The 19,530-nt window shown below is 54.2% G+C and overlaps 9 protein-coding genes across 9 annotated transcripts; 6 read left to right on the top strand and 3 right to left on the bottom strand.

Moving 5' to 3' along the window:
• Window positions 1-150: 150 nt before the first annotated feature.
• On the bottom strand, window positions 151-1,606 carry CLAFUR5_04432 (uncharacterized protein; the record flags this gene model as incomplete). The annotated part of the gene is made up of 2 exons (XM_047903580.1): window positions 151-987; window positions 1,040-1,606. 2 exons carry the CDS (start codon window positions 1,604-1,606, stop codon window positions 151-153), a joined length of 1,404 nt encoding a protein of 467 aa, XP_047761466.1.
• Window positions 1,607-1,636: 30 nt separating this feature from the next.
• On the bottom strand, window positions 1,637-4,010 carry CLAFUR5_04431 (uncharacterized protein; the record flags this gene model as incomplete). The annotated part of the gene is given in 3 exon segments (XM_047903579.1): window positions 1,637-1,899; window positions 1,933-2,039; window positions 2,059-4,010. The coding sequence occupies 3 exon segments, from the start codon at window positions 4,008-4,010 to the stop codon at window positions 1,637-1,639; spliced, it is 2,322 nt and encodes a 773-aa protein (XP_047761526.1).
• A 382-nt stretch (window positions 4,011-4,392) lies between these two features.
• On the bottom strand, window positions 4,393-5,286 carry CLAFUR5_04430 (Hydrolase; the record flags this gene model as incomplete). Its single annotated transcript, XM_047903578.1, has 1 exon — window positions 4,393-5,286. One exon carries the CDS (start codon window positions 5,284-5,286, stop codon window positions 4,393-4,395), a length of 894 nt encoding a protein of 297 aa, XP_047761467.1.
• Window positions 5,287-5,666: 380 nt separating this feature from the next.
• CLAFUR5_20036 (uncharacterized protein) lies at window positions 5,667-5,975 on the top strand (the record flags this gene model as incomplete). The annotated part of the gene is made up of 1 exon (XM_059462890.1): window positions 5,667-5,975. One exon carries the CDS (start codon window positions 5,667-5,669, stop codon window positions 5,973-5,975), a length of 309 nt encoding a protein of 102 aa, XP_059318966.1.
• A 186-nt stretch (window positions 5,976-6,161) lies between these two features.
• CLAFUR5_04429 (uncharacterized protein) lies at window positions 6,162-7,392 on the top strand (the record flags this gene model as incomplete). Its single annotated transcript, XM_047903577.1, has 2 exons — window positions 6,162-6,209; window positions 6,262-7,392. The coding sequence occupies 2 exons, from the start codon at window positions 6,162-6,164 to the stop codon at window positions 7,390-7,392; spliced, it is 1,179 nt and encodes a 392-aa protein (XP_047760134.1).
• A 2,335-nt stretch (window positions 7,393-9,727) lies between these two features.
• CLAFUR5_04428 (Oxalate--CoA ligase) lies at window positions 9,728-14,991 on the top strand (the record flags this gene model as incomplete). Its single annotated transcript, XM_047903576.1, has 2 exons — window positions 9,728-13,751; window positions 13,817-14,991. 2 exons carry the CDS (start codon window positions 9,728-9,730, stop codon window positions 14,989-14,991), a joined length of 5,199 nt encoding a protein of 1,732 aa, XP_047760819.1.
• Window positions 14,992-15,998: 1,007 nt separating this feature from the next.
• CLAFUR5_04427 (uncharacterized protein) lies at window positions 15,999-16,981 on the top strand (the record flags this gene model as incomplete). Its single annotated transcript, XM_047903575.1, has 2 exons — window positions 15,999-16,308; window positions 16,365-16,981. The coding sequence occupies 2 exons, from the start codon at window positions 15,999-16,001 to the stop codon at window positions 16,979-16,981; spliced, it is 927 nt and encodes a 308-aa protein (XP_047760234.1).
• A 686-nt stretch (window positions 16,982-17,667) lies between these two features.
• Window positions 17,668-17,929, top strand: CLAFUR5_04426 (uncharacterized protein; the record flags this gene model as incomplete). Its single annotated transcript, XM_047903574.1, has 2 exons — window positions 17,668-17,789; window positions 17,839-17,929. 2 exons carry the CDS (start codon window positions 17,668-17,670, stop codon window positions 17,927-17,929), a joined length of 213 nt encoding a protein of 70 aa, XP_047760233.1.
• Window positions 17,930-18,179: 250 nt separating this feature from the next.
• Window positions 18,180-18,990, top strand: CLAFUR5_04425 (uncharacterized protein; the record flags this gene model as incomplete). Its single annotated transcript, XM_047903573.1, has 3 exons — window positions 18,180-18,490; window positions 18,545-18,894; window positions 18,947-18,990. 3 exons carry the CDS (start codon window positions 18,180-18,182, stop codon window positions 18,988-18,990), a joined length of 705 nt encoding a protein of 234 aa, XP_047760231.1.
• Window positions 18,991-19,530: the final 540 nt, after the last annotated feature.

Below are 19,530 nucleotides of genomic sequence, written 5' to 3'. Positions count from 1 at the left end.
TTCATCGTGATGCGATGTCGTTGTTGGTTGTCGAGCAAGCGCACGTCCATGAATCATCTGCCAAGACCCAGAGGACATGAACATGAGATGTCGCTTCAAAGGCCATCTCGTGCTTCAGCTGTAGTCCCAGGACGATGATCGTCTCCTTGTTCAATGTCTCATCAAATGATTCAACCTCCGAATCTCACTCCACCTCGTCCACTTTCCAGTCTCAAGCAGATTCATCCTCCTTGTCTTGCCGCTGGGATGTCCAATGACAACAGGCTTCCACAACGGATCCTCCATCTCTCCAGTACTTCCCACCATCTTCCCATCCCTGGTATACGTTGGGATCACCTGCACATTCTTCCATCTCCACATGACCACAAAGAACAACAACGTCACAGCCAGCAAGATGGCCGCAGTAATCGACATCGCCGTCTGTGCTCCGTATGAGTTCGTGACCCTGCCAGACACGACAGTCGCGGCAGCGGCGAGGAAGAAGCCAAACGACTGCGCTGCGAAGAAACCAGCGCACACCCGCGGAAAGGAAGAGTAATTTGTCCTGCGCCTCTGCGTGATCGTTGACATGCTCTGCACGCGATGCCTCGTATTGATTCCGGGTTGAAGATCGCTCGTATCAAATGTCTCCATGATCATGCCAACACACTCTGCAGTGCCTAGATCTGTGAGGAACCCAACCATACCGGCAAAGATGACGCAGGCGCTCCAATGTAACGGTGGGCCAGGAGCTGAAAGGCAGTATCCCAGGCCGGCGAAAGGCAAGAGGAGCGAGAAGACCGTGCGGCGGAGGAGATGCGAAGACCAGGTCACCTGCTTTTCGAAGGTCATGGAGTCGGTACGTGGCCCTTGCCTGCGCTCGCGGCTGAACCAGGACGCTTTGGTCAGGGGCATGGCGAGAGCGGCGCCGGCTGGAACTGCAAGGGCGGCTAGTCCGACATATTGCGATGGCCAGCTATAGTCGCGGGATAGGAGGGCACCGAGGAGCTGCGATAATGTTAGCAAAAACAGTCCTCAGTTGTCTTGAGTAGTACGATACCAAGATAACCAACACCAACTGTGCCTGAATCCACCCCAAATACATCATCAGCACGAAAAACCCTGGTTGAAACACCATCCTCTTGGTCAACTTCATGCCAGCAACCATCTCGTGATACCAATGCTTTGGTCCCTCATTCTCGATATGCAACTTCACCTCGCCTCTCGCAACTCTTCTCCTGACCTTCATCGAGTCCGTTTCGTCGAAGAAGTGATGTATAGATCGTCTATACGGCGCCTTCCTCGTCTCCGGCGCAATCACGTTGAGCAACAAAAACAGCGCCAGCAAACAGATTACGATCCAGAAACCCCAGCTCGGGTTCAGCTTCGAGATGACGCAGGCACCAACGCAGAAACCAACGGAGAGGGAGGAGCTGTAACAGAATGTCCAGACTCCCAGCCAGATGCCGACTCCACCTCCCTGGCGGCGGATATCGTCATATAGGACAATTTCTTGGTGCGGTGCCTCGGACATTAGAGAAGCGCCATAAAGATCCATCAGAGTCGGCAAGACGTTGATGTTGACGAAGCCAAGGGCGAGACCGGTCAATGCGCGAGGTAGCAGCATGCCTACTCTGTATACTGCGGCCGGAGCATGCTAGCTCGCGACAGTCAGAGCTTGAGGCAAGTGCAATGGCAGCATCAAGCCCAAGGCCAGGAGTGTGTATGGTCTTCTGCCGTGGAGGAGTGGGAGTGGCCAGAATATGAGCGTCGCAAGGCCTAGGCTGAAGAAGAGGAGCATGTTGCCAAAGTTGACCCAGTGCGACTGGTCTGCCAGTTGATACTGTATGCGAGGGACTTCGCCCGCGTAGATGCCAGCTATGAGTCCAATGAAGATCGTGTTCAGGCAGGCTATAAGGGCTGTCAGTCTTTTGCGAGTCGGATTCTATTCACGTGCAATCGGCTGTCGCTTGTGATGTTTTGCGAGACTGAACTTCTCGCCTTCACGGAGGCTGAGATGATGTCTGCATGCAATGTCAGCCACCCGGCACACAGCATTACTGGGAGAGCATTTCATACCTCGTGGGCTTGCCAACAGGCTCTTCACTGTTGGGCGACTGCTCCCATTGAGCTTCTCGGCTGAGGCTTGGTTTCTCGTCGTTACGGTAGTACGAAGACTGCATGAATGAGGGACGGTGTGCATGATGCGGGTGCTCAGCCGGTGCATGATCTTCTTGCCTCTGGTCAAGCTTGTGTCGAAGCTCTGCCGGGAGTGCAGGCAAAGGGCCAGTGCCCTTGCGCTGTATCGGTCTCTGCGCCAAAGGGTCAACATCAGACTCTTGCGCCGCCAGCACGATACGGTCGGTGTTGTCACGGCGAGACTGGTGAGCTCGGTGAACTCGTTCGTGCTTGCCAGAGTTCAAGAATGCAGGGTGATGCGATGCGGCGGGCTGTGCTGGCTGATACGCCTGAGCTGGTAAGGCTGGCAGTAGCTTATCGTAGCCAGGAATGCTCTGTCGCACACCTGGTTGAAGTGCGATAGATTCGCCTTGATCGTGATAGAAGGACGCCGCAGCACCATATGGTGTACGCAGAGACGGTTTTCGGCGGCTTTTTTGTTCGTTGTAGGCAAAGTCTCGAACGATCGACTCCGCTGATGCAGGTTGATAGAGTCTTGGAGGGGTGTGCGAGATTGAATTGTCGTCCGAATATGCCGCCCGGTCTCTTCGAGCGTTACGTCCGCCCTGAAAACTTGGCTGTGAGTGTCTGTCATTGGCGCGAATCTGCTGTCTTGATTTGGTACTCTTGGTGTAGACAGTTGGAAGCGTCTCTGCTGAGACCTTATGGCCCCTTCGGTGCGAAGAGTCAGATTCGGAGTCGCTTTCAGAGACATGTTGGCTGTCATATGTTGTTAAGCTTCGGCGCTCGTGCATATTGCTCTGGACCGAGTTCGCTTGCCTCAACGCCATGGTCGCATCGTTGAGAACACCAGCGACGGCCTCAGAACGACCGGTCTTGACCGCATCTCGTGCAACATTTAGCGCTTCTTCCATCAGATTCTCCAACCCTGTTACGGCGCGGTTCAGAGACCCAGATGACCTACTTACGTCCACCGCCTCTGTCTGACTCTGCTTGCGTTGAACACCCGAATCAGCGTCGACGTGAGAAGAAGAGCTCGAGGTGGCAGGTAGCAGGACGGGCCGCGAGGCTGGCTTGGTCCGATCTGCATGGCTCCGTGGCGAGAACCTGCGTTCGACTGCCGCGATGTCCTGATTCGTATGGCGAAGTGCACGGGGACTCGATCCGTCATCTGATGGTGCTTCAGTCTCGCAGGATTTGCAGCGGCGCGGTCGAGTTTCGTCGACCTGTGGCTTGGGCATGTTGCGGTAGGGACTCGGATTCGGCTTTAGCGTCTTTGTTCCATCTCCCATATCGTCGCTGACTGTTTCGGCACGTGTACTGACTTTTCTCGAAGTATTCAGCTCAGTCTTGGCCGCTCGTCTTGCGCCTGGGTGAAGTACTGGCGTTCTTCCCCCAGGCTCAAATACTGTATCTACGAGCTTCTCGTAAGAGGCGGGATCCTTTCTCGGCAGATTGGTGGGCAGGGTATCGGCGTCGCTCAAGGTACCAGCACTGTAATCCGACGAGACATACGAAGATTCAATCTGTTTTGGCCGGATCTGCTGCTGGCTGTTCGAGACGTTGTGGTAGGCAGGTCTTTGTCTGTCTGTTGAGGTTGGAAGGATTTTAGGAGTGTTCTTTGGGGGGTTGGCGATTGGTTGAGCTTTGGTGGCTGTAACGCCAGGTCTCGTGGTTGCAGTGTCCAGCCATGGCAGCTTCTTGCGCATGATGATAGCGGCTTGCCCTGCATTGTCTGTAGCCACTCGCTGAAGGTTTCCGGCCTCGTTTCCGCTCATCTCCTCGCTGAGACTCTCTGTCGGTGACGCCGCACGGCTGCTTGTATTCCTCCTTAGGGAACCCGGGGTGACGTCGCGAGCGGAGCGACTCATCGTAGGCGACGATACTCCCATTGCTGGGAAGCTGAAAAACAATGCTCAAGCGTCGTTCTGTGAGTAGTGGTTGGATCAGGATCGTGAAGTGATTTCGGATGCTTAGTGTCTGCTCTGACGATGATGAATGTAGCAGGTGAGTGAGTCGGACAACCGGCGCCCCGACGCTCACTCTGCTCAGGTAAGTGTAGATCAGGGCATCGAAGGTGATAGAGTGTGATGAGGATGAATCGTGAATCGCTGAGGGTGATGAGGTCTTGGAGGGCGGAGAATATTGCAGGACAACAAGTGGAAGTCATGGCTTACGACCTCGATTCAATCGTACCTACTCCCTCCACGACGTGAGTAATGCTCCTGCCGGCAATTTGTGATGTTGGCAGCCGCATGGCAGTTGCAGTACGCATTACTCCTCGTACTTGACCTTTCCAGCACTGACATCTGGATACACGTCGAATCTGCGCTGACCATAGATTGGAATGTTCTTGCGTGTCTCAGCAAGTGTGTCTCCATCAAGATCGGCATATGCGATGCCTTCGTGCTCGTCAAGTTCAGACTGAATGGAAGCATTGGGATTGACAAGCATGGAATGACCCCACGCGTTGTAGTCGGCGTCCATGTCTCGTGCTGGGCTGCACAGTCCAACATACACCTCGTTGTCCATGGCGCGGGCGCGTGCTTGCAGCTCCCAATGCATTGCACCCGTGGTCAGGTTGAATGCGCCTGGGTAAAGCAGCAGAAATGCGTCCTTCCTCGCAGCAATCATGGCAAGCTCCGGGAAGCGAATGTCATAGCAGATAGCCACCGCGATCTTGCCGTACTCAGGCAGGTCAATGATGGTGACCTTGTTGCCGGGAGACAGCACCTCACTCTCGTGGAAGGAGATCTTGCCCGGGATGTCGATGTCGAACAGATGCACCTTCCGGTGACTATCCAGCAGCTTGCCGCTCGGGTCGAAGACCAATGATGTGTTGTAATGTTTCTTGGACTCCTCCCAGTACTCGGGTATGCTACCCCCCACCAGATAGGCCTTGGCCTCTTTTGCTAGCTCGGAAAGTGCGTGGAAGGAGGGCGACTGCTCTTTGGTTGGCGGGGAAGGCAAGAGCGTCTCGGCATATTGCGCAAAGTAGTTGGTGCCGTAGGGGCTGTTGAAGCACTCTGGCAGCACGACAATGTTGGCGCCCTTGGACGTGGCTTCGAGCACCTTGGATCGAGCGCGGGCAAGGTTGGCGGCCTTGTCCTTCCCCGTGGCCAGCTGAACGAGGGCGAGCTTCAGGGGCTTCTTCAGGAGCTTGGCCATGCCGTGCGATTCACACGTGTCGAATGAGGCGATCACGATGCAGTATTGCGCACGTGAACGGGTGAATGAGGTTGATGTTCGTGGGCCGTGACTCTCGTGAACACGCCAAGCGCAGCGGCCTGCGGAGAGGAGACAAGGTGCAAGGCAGGGGTCTGGGTTGTCTGGGATGACAGCAATTCGCGAAGTGCAACCACCATGATCAATCGATCATTACTGCCCTGATCCGTCACTAAGCGCATTACATAGCATCTGATGACGGCCTGTCTGATCTGCATCTAGGTCTAGCACTACTCTTGCGTCGCGGATGAGCCATCAGAAATGCTGAATACATCTGACGGCCAAACCACGCGATCTTGCTCGCCAACACCACATGTTTCAGCATGGCAATCCACCATGACAGACAGTTTTCACTGCGGCTGCTCTTCACGGGCACGGTCATGCTATTGGCAGGGTGCAACAAGGTCAGTCTGCTGGCACCAAAGCTGCGCGCTCCCGACCACGACCACAACCTCGCGCAGAGGATCTTGTTGATGCTACGCTTGAGACGCAAACACTGCTGGCGCAGTGAACACCTCAGACCCATGAGCTCCGGCGACTGGACGTGTGCTTGGCTGTATTCGCAGCTAATCTCACGATGCCAAAACTCACATCGAAGTGCCAGCAGATCGATCTCGCCAAAGCAGTGGTGATTCGATGACGCGCTGCTCGCTTCGCCACATTTCGACGTCACGTCCGACCAGTTCGCACTCTCGTCCACAAGCATCGTCCAGAGGGGCGGCCTTGGCGGCGTTGGCACAGTCTTTTGAAGTATCAGATTGGGAATCTCGAAGGGTTTGTGTCACGAGTATTGAGCACAGTGATATCACACAGAAACAATGGCAGAAACCGGCGCACAACGATCGAGCTTGAAAGAGTTCCTTGCCGTAAGTCTACTCGGTACACCGAAGGGAAAGCCGCCCTAACATGGAGTATTAGTCGATAGCGACCATCAAGGGAGACCTGAGCAATATCACAGCGCCGCCATTTGTGCTCGCAGACAAGTCTACGACAGAGTTTCCGAGGTACTGGATTGAGCAGCCTGAACTATTTTGTGCCCCTGCGCTTGAGCGAGATCCAGCACGCAGAACACTTGCCGTCTTGAAATGGTTCCTGGCCAGCCTCAAGGGGCAACAGTATGCTGGACGAGATCCCAGCGAAGGTGTGAAGAAGCCACTGAACGCGTTCCTGGGCGAAGTCTTCACCGGTGAATGTGGTCCCGAGGACGATCCAACAAAGTTGATCAGTGAGCAGGTTAGCCACCACCCTCCCGTGACTGCATGTTATCTATGGAACGACAAGCACGGTGTGCGCGCCGAAGGCTATACTCGCCAGGAGATCACGTTTTCGGGTTCGGTCAACATTCAGCAGATAGGCCATGCAGTCTTGCACCTGGATGAGTTCAACGAGGATTATATCGTACCCCTGCCGAACGTCAAAGTCCAGGGCATTATCTCTGGCTCGCCCTATCCGGAACTGACTGGCTCCCACTCGATCATTTCTTCCACGCGCTGGGTTGCAGAGGTGGACTTCAGTGGCAAGACTCTGCTTGGCCTCAAAGGCAAGAAGAATCAGCTGCATGCTGTCGTATACAGTGCAGAAGATCAAAAACATAAGAAGCCGGTTTTCACAGCCGAAGGCAGTTGGTCGGAAGGTTTCGAGATCAAAGACGAGTCTGGCCAAGTGATTGAATCGTATGATGTTGCCGCCGCGCATTCGAGTGAGTTCCGGGTTCCGCCGCTAGAAAAGCAGGATGCTTTCGAGTCTCGAAAAGCCTGGAATGGCGTTATCAGCTCGATCACGTCGGGCAACATGCAGGGTGTAGCAGACAACAAGAGCAAGCTAGAAAATGCGCAGCGCGAATTACGCAAGAGGTCCGAGACGAGTGAAGAATCGTGGAAGCCTCTATTCTTCAAGAGGGAAACGACGGAACGCGTCGCGGAAAAGCTACTGGGCCAGATCGGACAAGGTCTAGAAGTAGAGAGCACTTGCGGCGTCTGGAAGTTCAACGGTGATGCAGCTTCACAGTTACAGAGGCCTTGGAGAGGAACGTTGACGCCTCATGGGTGAAGGGGCTGGATGAGAGCACACCATTGGTGGTCAGGGCCAGCCTGCAACAACGTGCCGTCTATGTGATGCCAAGAGTGTTAGCAGTGGGGCGATGCCATATGCGCGCTGTATCGCAAGGGTCGCCAATCTCCAATCCTTGCGTGTGTCGTAGAATGGATAGCGGAGATCATGTTTAGCCGGCCTTGGACTGAGACAAGTCTACTGGACTACATCATACATGTACCGACCGGTCTGATGTTCGCATTGCTCTGGCCGTATGAGGCTGACCATGTGGCACTGTGTGGCTGAGATTGGTCAGGGAAGTCGCGCCGAAGCAGCAGCGCACCTCTGTCCCTCGTGTTCTCCCGTCCAGGACCCGTCGTTCACGTCGTCATCACACTCTCGTCTGCTAACGCCCACACTAGGAGGTACATGTATCATGTATGTGTCACCTGCACCCGCATAATCAGCGTCGTGGAAACATCGGCATGCGAGTATGATCTGATTGTGGAAACTCGTACTCTTCGCGACTTCATCCGGGCGCCATCACGACAAAACATGATGGCGCCCTTAGAACTACCGGCAGGCGCTCCGGCAGCGCGCCCTCGTTCGATGTGTGTTGGAGTCACCTCGGTGGCAGCGCGCACGACAGCCACTGCATCAGATCAGAAGAAAGAAGCACCACATTTCTGCCCGAGACATGGAGGTGTCGCCCCGAAACAGGCACAATTGCAATATCGACCACGACCCGAGCAGCTCCCACCTGCTGCCAGCACCCGCACCCGCACCCGCACCCGCACCCGCACCCGCACCCGCACACTTGGGTGGTCACCTTCCTCAAGTCTCATTCTCCACACACAGTACGCGTGCACTCCTGGGCTGGCTCGATGCTTCGTGCCTGCTACCGAAGCAGAACTGCTCTGCATCGCATTCTGCTGCAGAATATCATTCCCCCACCGCTCTATCGCTTGGCTTGCCACTGACAAGATGCGGCCAAGCTCATCAAAGCGCAATTCCGCACACTCCCTTGGTGCTTGCGCGTTTGCCATAGATGGCGGGGTGGTCTGGCACCAGGCTTGACCAACGCAAAGCGACGCTTGTGTTCCATGTCTGCCAAGGACGCTCGTCTCGACAAGCGGCTGCATTTATCGCAGCCATGCTTGAACTCATCTTACACAGCCAGGAGATTCTACGCTGGGTAACAATACTCCGTGGAGTCTGGCACGCCCGCACTGAGCAAAAATCCAGACCAATGCATAGGAAACCGGGCAAGTTTGGACTTCATTTATATTGGACGCCTCATGACGAAGGTTCATTGTTCGACAACGGGTATCTGCAATACTGTCTAAGAGTGAGGCTCTTTGTGTTTCCGATGCTATGGCAGGTTCGCGTTGAGGCATGTCCAGCGAGCACCTCGCCAACGAGGGCTGTGGCGAAATCTTACACTTGCTGCGGAGATCCTAAACCATGCAATTTTGGCACTCTTTGGCTGGAATTACTACAGCGGGCAACTGAATATTGCCAAAGACTGCCAGATGCCATATAGGGGACCGGACATTTTTCGTGCTTAACGGTGGCTTGTCTGCAGCCCTTCGACACGATGCACAGACCGAGCATATACCGTTAGGCCCTGTACCTGACGATCGGCACTCTTCTGGAATGATGCACTCCCGGCACAGCAGTGCGGATCCGCCCAGAGGCCGTCGGGTGGCGCTTAGACACTACTACCAGCCCGAGCTAATGTACAAGCTACAGCCACTTGACCCACACCTGGACCTCAGCCTTGTTCACCACTATCTCTGCGTAGCGTTCGCTGTCGCGCTGCTCGTCAGATACACGGCCCAAATCCCTCTGATCTGGCAGGCGATGCTGTGCCGACAAGCTGAACCTGTTTCGCTGTCCACGGATGCAGGTCTGCGCAAGCCAGGCGATATCTGTGACACCCGCCGGACTCGGCACCGCTCTGGACGATGTCACAGTTATTGGATCTTCGTACAGAGGCCAACAATGCCTCATGGTAGGCTATCAGAGATCGCGGCCTGAGGGTCGCTATAACACCCCTGATGTTCCACAGCTCAACACCATTGCCCCTGCACGACCATTTCGGTCGTTTGACTTTCTGTTTGTCCGATCTTCTTCCTCGTACGCACAAGTCGTTCTTGTGAGGGCTGAGACCGTCCCTGCTCCATATTGCGAGCACGTTGGCCCATGGCTAAGTGTCTCGAGTCGTTCCCTGAACCGCTAGAGCGTCTGTTGCTGTTATCCTCTATCATTTAACAAACGCCTGTTGGCGACACTTCACCTGGAGCTCCTAACCTCTCGTCTTGTCTACAGTGTTCCAGGTGCCGATACGATCATGGCGTCCTTCTTGCTTGATCACTGCCTTGTTGAGACGCAAGAGGCCAACTACTGCCGCCAGTACATAGACCAGTCGACACAACGGCGGCCTATCAACCATGAACACATCCTACAGCACATTCCCAGAGCAGCTTCATCTTTCGGCCCACTGGCGACCCTTTCAACACTGCTTGAGGCTATCCCAGGACCGTGGCCTGTACTCGAGCTCCAAAGAACACATACAGCATTATGGAGACTTTTACCAGAAGAGGCAAAGGCTGGCCGTGCCACTACGACAGCACACCGACTCATAGATCACAGCCTGCAACAGTGCAAGACATCATATGCGTCTTTACTTGACCTTTACCACCCGGAGTCATCTAATATTGCAATCGTGGATCCGGAGACTGGACGTTCAGCATACCACAACAAGCTTGCAACCTCGATCGCCAACTTCCGACTGCCTCTGCATTCGGTTCCTGGTCAACGGAAACCGGTCGTCGCCATATCACTACCTAATGGACCGCTACTTGCTATGACAGTGCTGGCCACTGCTGCATACTACACCGCTGCCCCTGTCGCCCACGGAAGTGGAGTCGGCAAAGAACAGTTCAAGGCTGATGTACTTCAGAGCAAATCGAACCTGGTCCTCGCTTGCATAACAGACGTTGAGCGTCTCGGCCTTCGCGACGCATGGCTGAAGGCAGCGAACATCCCGGTGCTACTAGTCGACCTGGCTGACGACTTCACCCTCATCTTACATAATCTGGAAGGACGCGAGGTCAAGCCCAATACTATAGCTCAGCCAGTCCCAAATACCGCCGATGATACCGGTATCATGCTCTTCACAAGCGGCACAAGCGGCACCAAGAAGCTAGTACCCCTCAGTATACACTCCATGGTCTGTGGAGTAGCAATGGTTGCAGAGTCTTGGGGTCTATCAGAGTCCATGCGATGTCTGAACCAGATGCCCCTCAACCATGTCGGAGGTCTTATCCGCAACCTTTTCGCACCCGTTTTCACTGGCGGCTCCGTCATCTGCTGCAGTGCATTCGATGCAAATCTATTCTGGGATTGTGTAGAAGACTACGCGCCGACTTGGTACTATGCATCCCCGAGTATGCATCAAGTGATCCTGGAGGCCGGCGCAGCTCGACCGGAGAGCATAGCAAAGAGTCAGGTCAGGTTGATTTGCAACGCTGCCGGCGGCCTTGTACCAAGTCTAGCCATCCAGCTCCGCGAGACATTCTCTACCCGAACCATCGACTGCATTGTCCTGCCAAGCTACGGTATGACCGAATGCATGCCGATCTCCACACCACCACTCGACTACCGACTGGAGAAGACCGGAACTTCTGGTGTCAGTGTTGGACCAGAGATTGGGATCCTCGACGGTCGGGATCGCATTCAGAGTTCGGTCGGCGAAGTTGGTCGCATTGCTGTTCGAGGTGCTCCTGTCTTTGGCGGCTATCTCAAAGACAACGACATCATCGACAAGTCTTGCTTCACGCCCGATGGCTGGTTTGACACTGGAGACATGGGCTACCTGGATGATGCTGGTTTCCTGTACATCACTGGCCGAAGTAAGGAAGTCATCAACCGTGGTGGTGAGCTCATTTCCCCGTTCGAGGTCGAAGAAGCGATTGTGGCGGCATCTTCAGATTCAGAGTCTCCAACTTACGGCAAGATCAGCAAAGCTCTCGCGCTGTCGGTCACCCATGATGTTCTGCAAGAAGTCGTTGGTATCGCTATCGCGGTCCCGACCGGTGCTAAGAGACCATGTCTGCGAAGCATTCAGGACTCAGTCAAGGGTGTGCTCAGTCAAGTCAAGGTGCCAGTACTGGTGGTGTACATGGAAGGCGGCGTACCCACGAACAACAACAAAGTGCTGCGAATAAAGTTGGCGGACAGACTGGGCTTGCCCACGATCTCCGATAGTACACCTCCGGCAGGACGATACTTCGAAGCCGATTGTCCGCCTCCGAACACGCCGCTATCACAGAAGATACAATCTCAGCCACTCAAAGTTTCACATCAAGATCTTCATGATGCATGCGCAGAACTGACACCCGATTGTCTCGAATACCACATCAAAGATAATGACTTCTACCCTGAGCTCATTCTGGGGCGCCGGAACAGCACAGACACACCAACTGAAGGTCTATCCCAACACCTACTGAGAATGCTGCCATCTCAGTTGAATGGCTACAGCGTGCCATCGAAGGTCTCTGAGCTAGATGAGCCACTGCCACGAGGCGTGTTCGGCGACGTAGACGAAGTGGCTTTGGACAAAAAGCTCAACTCACGTAATCAGTCATCAGGACCAAGCGGCGACCTGTCTCCATTTGAGGCCACGGTCTGTCGCGTCTTCGCTGACGTATTGGCACTCCCAGCGAGCGATCTCGATGGCGATTCGGATTTCTTCGAGCTCGGAGGCGACAGCATGGGCGCGGGTCGTCTGCTGAACGCTCTTCGAAAGGAGTACCCGCTACGACTACCAATTAACATACTCTTCACGAACCCGAAAGTGCATCAGCTGGCACAGGTCATTCAATACAAGCTACCGAAAGATCATGGGAAGCCTCAAGAGCAGACCATTGTCTGCGAGCCCGAGTTCCTGCCAGGCTGTGAGCAAACTTGCAGCTCGACCAACCCACTTCTCATGGCCATGCAACTTCTCCCTCTGGTCCTTTTCATTCCAGCCCGTCGTGCGATGACATGGACTGTCTTCCTGTACATACTCACGGAAACACAACTCTGGGTCACCAACAGGAGCATTCCCGGTCGTCTTCTCGATCTAGTCATCGCCATCAGTGTCGGCGGTGCAGTGACCAGGATCATATCTCCGATTGTGGCGATCCTCTTCAAGTGGTTCATGATTGGCAAATACCAGGAAGGTCTCTACCCAATGTGGGGGTCATATCACAATCGCTGGTGGATGACACAAAAGGTCGTGCAATGCTGTGGTCTCGGTGTCTTCAGCTTGTTCAACTGGACTAGGATCCTTTACCTTCGACTCATGGGTGTCAAGATCGGCAGGAATGTCGCTGTCCAGAAGGGTATTCAATTTGGAGAGTACGACTTGATCACAATTGGAGACAATGCTGTGCTTGAGCGGAGCAAGGTTCGACCTTTTGCTGCTGAGCGCAACACTTCCATGTACCTGGGACGCATCCATATCGGTGCCAACGCGTCGATAGGAGTTTCATCTTTTGTGGCAGCTGGTACGACTGTGCCTGACAATGCTTGCATTGGCCCCAACTCTTCCAGCTGGGAGGTAAAGGAGGGCGCAGACGAAGCCAACCGCGACTTGTGCTCATCCAAGATCCCAGACGCGCACTGGACACTCGAGTGGATCGTCGGCAAACCTCTCGAACTCTTGGTCAGATTCTGTGGAGCGATACCATGGCTTGGTTCTCTCGTTGCTTTGGTCATTCACGAGCCAGAAGAAGCTAAAGACCAGCTTAAGGGGGTCATCATGTGGTTCGCTTCTCCAAACCGTGTTGGCTTCCATTACCTAGCTCTGGCAGCTAACCTCGCATTCGGACCCTTTTTCTTTTTCTTCGTGGTTCTGATCGTCAAGCATTTTATCGACTTGTGCTCCGGAGGCAAGATCCAGCCAAGTCATGTTGACAACCGCTCAGCTTGGACCCAATTCAGGATGCAATGGCTTCGCACCGTCATGCCTGCACTGCGATTCCACAAGCTTACTGAGCTATTTGGTACACACTACGAGGCGACTTCGGTATTTGCACGCGCTCTTGGCGCGAAGGTCGGCAGTCATGTCTACTGGCCAGGTACAGGACCTTCGGTACAAGACTGGGATTTGCTTGACATTGGGAATGACGTTGTGTTCGGCTCTCGCTCACACATGGTCACCTCCGACGGCACCAGCAGTGAATACATCAAGGTCCGCTCAGGTGCCATGATTGCCGATCGAGTCGTTCTTCTCCCAGGCGTCGAAATTGGAGACAAAGCTGTAATGGGCAGTGGTGCCATGACGAGACGCAACAAATACTACCCACCAGAGACGACCTGGGTAGGTAGCAAGGTGGGGATGCCGTTTGCCTCACGACTGACGTGCAAACCATGGCCACTGCCACTGTAGTCAACTCCACCGACTCTTCGCCCATTGAAGGACCAGGCAAGCTCTCTCTCAACTACAAGCGAGCCTCTCTCAAGCAGACAGGCGCCGATATCTCTGGATTCAACTCGACTAGCACTACGCTCGCGTTTGGCGAAACGGCTCCTAACTCAGAGACGTCCAGCATGATCGACTTCCAATCCCGTCCAGGTACCTCAGTCCCACTCGTCGACATTGAAAAGTCCAAGGAAATCAACACTTCTGTTCGCCCTCTGCCAAACTCCCGCTCGAACACGGATTTGTCTGAGTCTGAGCAACGCACACCTGCCGAATCCTCGTCGCCTTTTAGCAGAGCATTCTACGAAGGTAAAGCCTCTTACCGGGTCTGGGGACCGTTCACGATCTTCTTCCATAGCACAATCATCATAGTGGTCAACGGTGTCTTCTGGAACATTGGATCCGTCTCGGCTGTTCAGGTTGTCTCCTGGTTCTACCGACATCACGATAACAACGTCATCGCATACTTCTTCCTCGATCAGAGGTGGTTCAGGCCTATGTCTTTGTACGTCTTCGTCTTAGCTCTAATTATCGGCATTGCGACACTCCAGGCGATTGCTGTGCTGATCTTCATCATTTGCGCCAAGTGGGTCCTCATGGGCCGACGCATGCCAGGGAACTACGACTGGGACAAGTCATCATATTGTCAAAGGTGGCAGCTGTTCATGAAGCTAGAGACATTCCGAAGGCATTGCTATGGAGGCCATGGAATTCTTGGACTTCTCACCGGTACGCACTGGCTTGTGCTGTACTTCCGAGCTCTAGGTGCGAACATTGGCAAAGATTGCTCGCTTTTCAGCTCGGGTCTGCCGAGCTTGATGTTCACAGAGCCGGACCTCATAACCCTGGGCGATCGTGTCGCTGTCGATGACGCGAGTGTTGTAGGACACATCAATACAAGGGGCAAGTTCGACCTCAACCCGCTGAGCATTGGCTCGAGGTCCGTCCTCCGCAGCGGATCGCGTCTGTTATCAGGAGCCAACATGGAGGACGACTCATGCCTGCTTGAGCATACTCTTGTCATGGCTGGAGATGTCGTCGATGCTGGCACGACCAATCAAGGATGGCCAGCAAAGGAATTCACTGGCTCACGGATGCCAACAATGGAGGCGAGGAGGTATTGGGGCGTCAAGTCTGTTTAGACTGGCGGCAAGAGGTGGCTCGAATAATATGGTACATTTGGCGTTCACTGGAAGGGCAGCACTCCTTCTTACGGTCAAGGACTGGATACGGATCGACGGTTAAGATGCGGCGCATGATATGATACCCAGAATCAAACGACCAGCGACGCTCGCTTTACATGGTATGCTGGCGAATAATGTGGCCTCATCTATAGCATAAAATCACAGATAGCTTATTACTCGGCTCGTACGGTGCAATCGAATGTCGACAGGAGTCGCAATTGCCTGAGAGCAGTGTTTCGATTGATAGATGCTTTTAGATCAACATCCTGGCGCAAGGAGCATGTATTTATCAAGGAAGTCAGCGCAATCCTCTCCAAAAGAAAGGATGAAGGGAGCATTTATTGTAGTTTCACGGTCAACGTGATGCGAATTATGAAGTGCTTTAAGCACAGTCCCGCCCAGAATTGGAGATCTCCCGCTGAACAGTCACTCCTCTGATTCAGAAGTGATGGTATCTAGCCTAGGACATCCACAGATCTCCGAAGAGAAAGCCCCATCACGGTGAGATCACACCACCAACCTGGCTATCAAATCGGAGAAGGCAACGCACATGTCAATCTAGGGATGATGCGGAAAGCACGGGACGAGTCGAGCACCATGTCAACGGCCACCAACCGCGACACGCGCAGCATAGAGTGAGGACGCAGAATCAGTCCAGGTCGAGGCCGCGAATGTCAAGCTCGTCGAAGTGGAGACGCCCAGCCAGTCCGTGGGACGATGTCACCGAATGTGCTCAGAGAGGTGCGCAGTGTGTAGAGTTCGATGAGATGTAAATTTATTCCTTCTCACTTGGCGCCGGGACAGCAGACGCCGTTGTGGCTTAATTGGCGCCGAAGCAATTAGAGGAATTACACCAAGCTGCCAGACAATCCTTCCACTTCTCGAACAATTGATTATGTGCATCCCTTCGCACTGCTCGCAGGACGACGGAGTGAGCAGTAGAGCTACTATTACCACAGTCGAGAATGTCACTCGTGGACCCAGTTGGTCAGGAAGACGAGTGTGACTCCGATACTGGACTACTTGCCATATCAGAGACCGAGGACCTGTGCAACATCTCGTACTCTCGTGATGCCACGGTTACGGCTTTCAAGGAATACTTCCAATTCTTGACGCAAATGTACCTGGACCCGGAACACGTGGTCTACCCTCCCGATGACGGCTGGCCAGAAATTACAACCGCGAGCATGCAGGGGTTCCACAAGACAGACGAAGTCGTCGATCTTCTTCGGCACCTGCCTGACGTGGTCAATGATACTGGGAGAGAGGTGCATGGTACGCTTGCTCAGAAGACTCGGGGGTTCGAGCTGCCGACTAACATATGTGGGCAGCTGCTGGTCACTGCGAATTCGTAGGTTGGTCCTCTATCGCGAAGCGCGTTCATGGATCACCTGAAGGCACCTGGGACAATGGCACACAGCCAGACCATTGGTTGGTTCAAACGCAGGGAGTGTGGGATAGCATTCCTCCTCATGTCGTCGGGTTTGTCAAATCCAGACACTACAAGATGTTCCTCGACACCAAGTTAGGAATCATTTCCTTCATAGGAGGTGATTTTCCTCCTGGGCCGAGAGTCGGCGCAGCACGACCTGATGCGCCGTACCAAGCCGTTCGCGATGACCCTATTGACTATGCGCCCGAGGAGGAATATGAGTGGCGGAGCGCTGGTGCTGCGTGGGCGATTGGAGAGTTCTTCGCCATGCTAAAATACCACTTTCAGCAGCTTCATTATCTTCCTGTATCTGACCGTAAAGTCGAGGAATTGTTTGGAGAGCCAGCACAGTCCGGTGACGCATGGGGTGAAAACCTGAAGAGTGTCCAGGAAGTATATCGACGCTACGGCTGGCCAGATCTCGAGGTGTACCAGAAGGATGCCTGCTTGAAAGCTGTGGCTGCGGAGGTGCAGGAGCGAGAGCGGAGTGATCCAAATGTCATCTTTGCGGCTTAGCCAGATACACCACCGGATGAGATGAGCACGAAGATTTGGTGTTGGTGCAGGCGTTTGGTTGTGAATTTAGATCAAGGAAGCACGCGCGTGGAAAGCAGTGAACCGCAAAAACATACCTCGACTAGCGCCAATTACTGTGCAAGCGCAGCGCTCGGGCCGAAGAACCGCCGGGCCGAAGCTCACTCTGTACGAGCACGGGCTCCACGCTAGCAACAATCTGCAAAACAGCACAGATCGGAACTGCAAAAACATACAACACAAGGGATTCCCACGTGGTCATCCACCGTAGTACTAGTTTTGCGGTCCAATGCTTGAGTACGCCAGAGCGAACGGGATGGCCTATGAACTCCCGCCTGCTCTGTGATGCTTGATGGTGGTTGCCCACGTTGGACGTGTTCCAGGAACGCGATTCTCGGGCACGTGATCAAGAACTGGGATCCGGGATCCGATACGCGTATATGTCATACTGGCATTAAACTTCATCCTCGGCCAGCTCCAACTGCAGGTGTGCGCCGTCCCACGCCGCTATTGCCAACCAACGCACAACATGGCGCTAACTGTAGAGCGAGGCTGCGCACCGCATACGTGCGGCGCGATTCGTCCTGCGGCTTTTGGCAGAAGCTCCTTATATCGGCCTCGCGCCATGCTGTCGCTCTGCTGCTACCCTTTCGCCCAATTGCGACAGTATGGCAGACATCGACATATACGCACTTGCGCACACTAGCGGCGACAGGGCTACAGCGGAGGAATCTCAAGTCAGGAAGCATGTCGAGCAACAACGAACTCGTGTGCGGCGGTCCTGGGCGCAGTAAGTGCCGGCGGCCCTGTAGCACAAAGTTGGCGTTGACCCCGTCCAGGTATCTACTAGAGAATGGCGTACACTACGACGAAGAGGATCTCTTTCCCCATCTCGTCGGGACTGCACAGCTCAAGGGCTTCTTCGCCTAGAGAGCTAAGACATGCCGGGGTCGGCTGTCGGCTATAGTGCACGAACGAACACTTAAGCGGGACTAGGTTCTTTTGAAGCGAATGATCTAGGAAGACTTAGGGCATTACTATAAAGAGAGGCAGCTGAAGGACGTTTAGGATGTAAGAGACCCTATAGACCGCTTCGCCGAATACTGACACGCTCTCGCAGTAGATTACTCACACACTCGTAAGTCTCGGCAATGTGTCGACGACCTCGAGAGAAAAGGCGATGGCTAGTCGACCTGTAGTGATCGACGTTCTTCGTTTCTTGTGGCAATGCGATGAACACGAATTTCCACACCCCCGGCATCGTCTCCGGCTGTCCCTCGCTGTGCTACTCTTAACGTATCTCGGCGTCAGACCGGGGGAGTTTTTAGAGTCTAGTGCTTCTCGCGGGGGCAATGGGGGCGTGCTATATGGCGACCTCTCGATCTTCGTGGTACCGGATCCCACCGCCTCGGACAAGCGCAGTACTGCTCGCTTTGCAGTGCTCGTTCGACTACGAAACCGCAAGAACAACCGCCTCAAGCAGTACAACAAGTAAGTTAGCAATCGGAAGTTGTTTACACGCGGATTTTGACACGTGCCGACTAGCGTATACCTACCCCTGGTCGAGGGTGTAGACCGCCGCGAGCTGTGTCCTGTCACACAGATCCTAGCACTTGCGATGGCAGATCATGCTATCGAACAGGTTGAGTGTCCCGACGACCTTGAGCGGGTCCGCTATCGAGATGGACAGGCTGTCAGACGACTTCATATCCGAGCTACTTACGAGCAGGTCCCGCTTTTGCGAGCTATGGATCGTGATAGGACAATTTCCAAAACGAACATACTCTCAACCGACTCGTTGCGCACACAGCTTACGACACTTGGCCAGAGAGCGCAGTACAACGACCCTATGGTGGCGTACAACTTCCGCCGAATGCATGGAAATATGCTCGACAGTAAGCTCGCCACCGAGGGGAAACGTCGACAGTGGTCGCTAACGAAACCTAGGCAACGTTACGAGCGCTCGGCGACGTAAGAACTTTGGCCATTAGAGCGAAGACTCTTTCCTCTCATACATTTCTGCGTATTCAGATGTAGACACCTAGGCTCCCCTGCACGGCGATGCACCGGAGACCATGCTATTGGAATTTCTGAGGTCGATAGGCCGCAACTTGGACCTTGCCGCGCCAAAACCACCGGGATTTCGCTTGACAGACGTACCGCAGCTTGCAATGCAAGATGGGTCGCTCGAGGTGCGTACGAGCGCCGAAGAACACTCATTGTTTCGACACCGCAAACAGATGCACTCGAACGAAAACGACATATTCGACGGATCAGAGCTCGCTGTGTCTGTTGACGCGGAAGTGATTCGGCCTCAGCCTTCGCGCGCGCTGTCCGCGCTATTACAGTACGATCAGGCCCGTGCTGCTGTCGTGTCCTGCTTTTACGACCATCGTACGGCAAGTGCATCACTAGTGGAAGCACTCAAGCCACTAAGCGCAGTTGCACGTGGGGACAATCGTTACTTCATGTATCCCGGGGTGACTTTGGGTGCTGCAGGAGGATGTGGAGAGTGTGGCAAGCACTATTAG

Source organism: Fulvia fulva, chromosome 4, assembly GCF_020509005.1.
Source record: "Fulvia fulva chromosome 4, complete sequence".
Lineage (NCBI taxonomy): Eukaryota > Fungi > Ascomycota > Dothideomycetes > Mycosphaerellales > Mycosphaerellaceae > Fulvia > Fulvia fulva.
The sequence above is the reverse complement of the archived record's forward strand: the minus strand, read 5'-3'. Positions and strand labels throughout refer to the sequence as shown.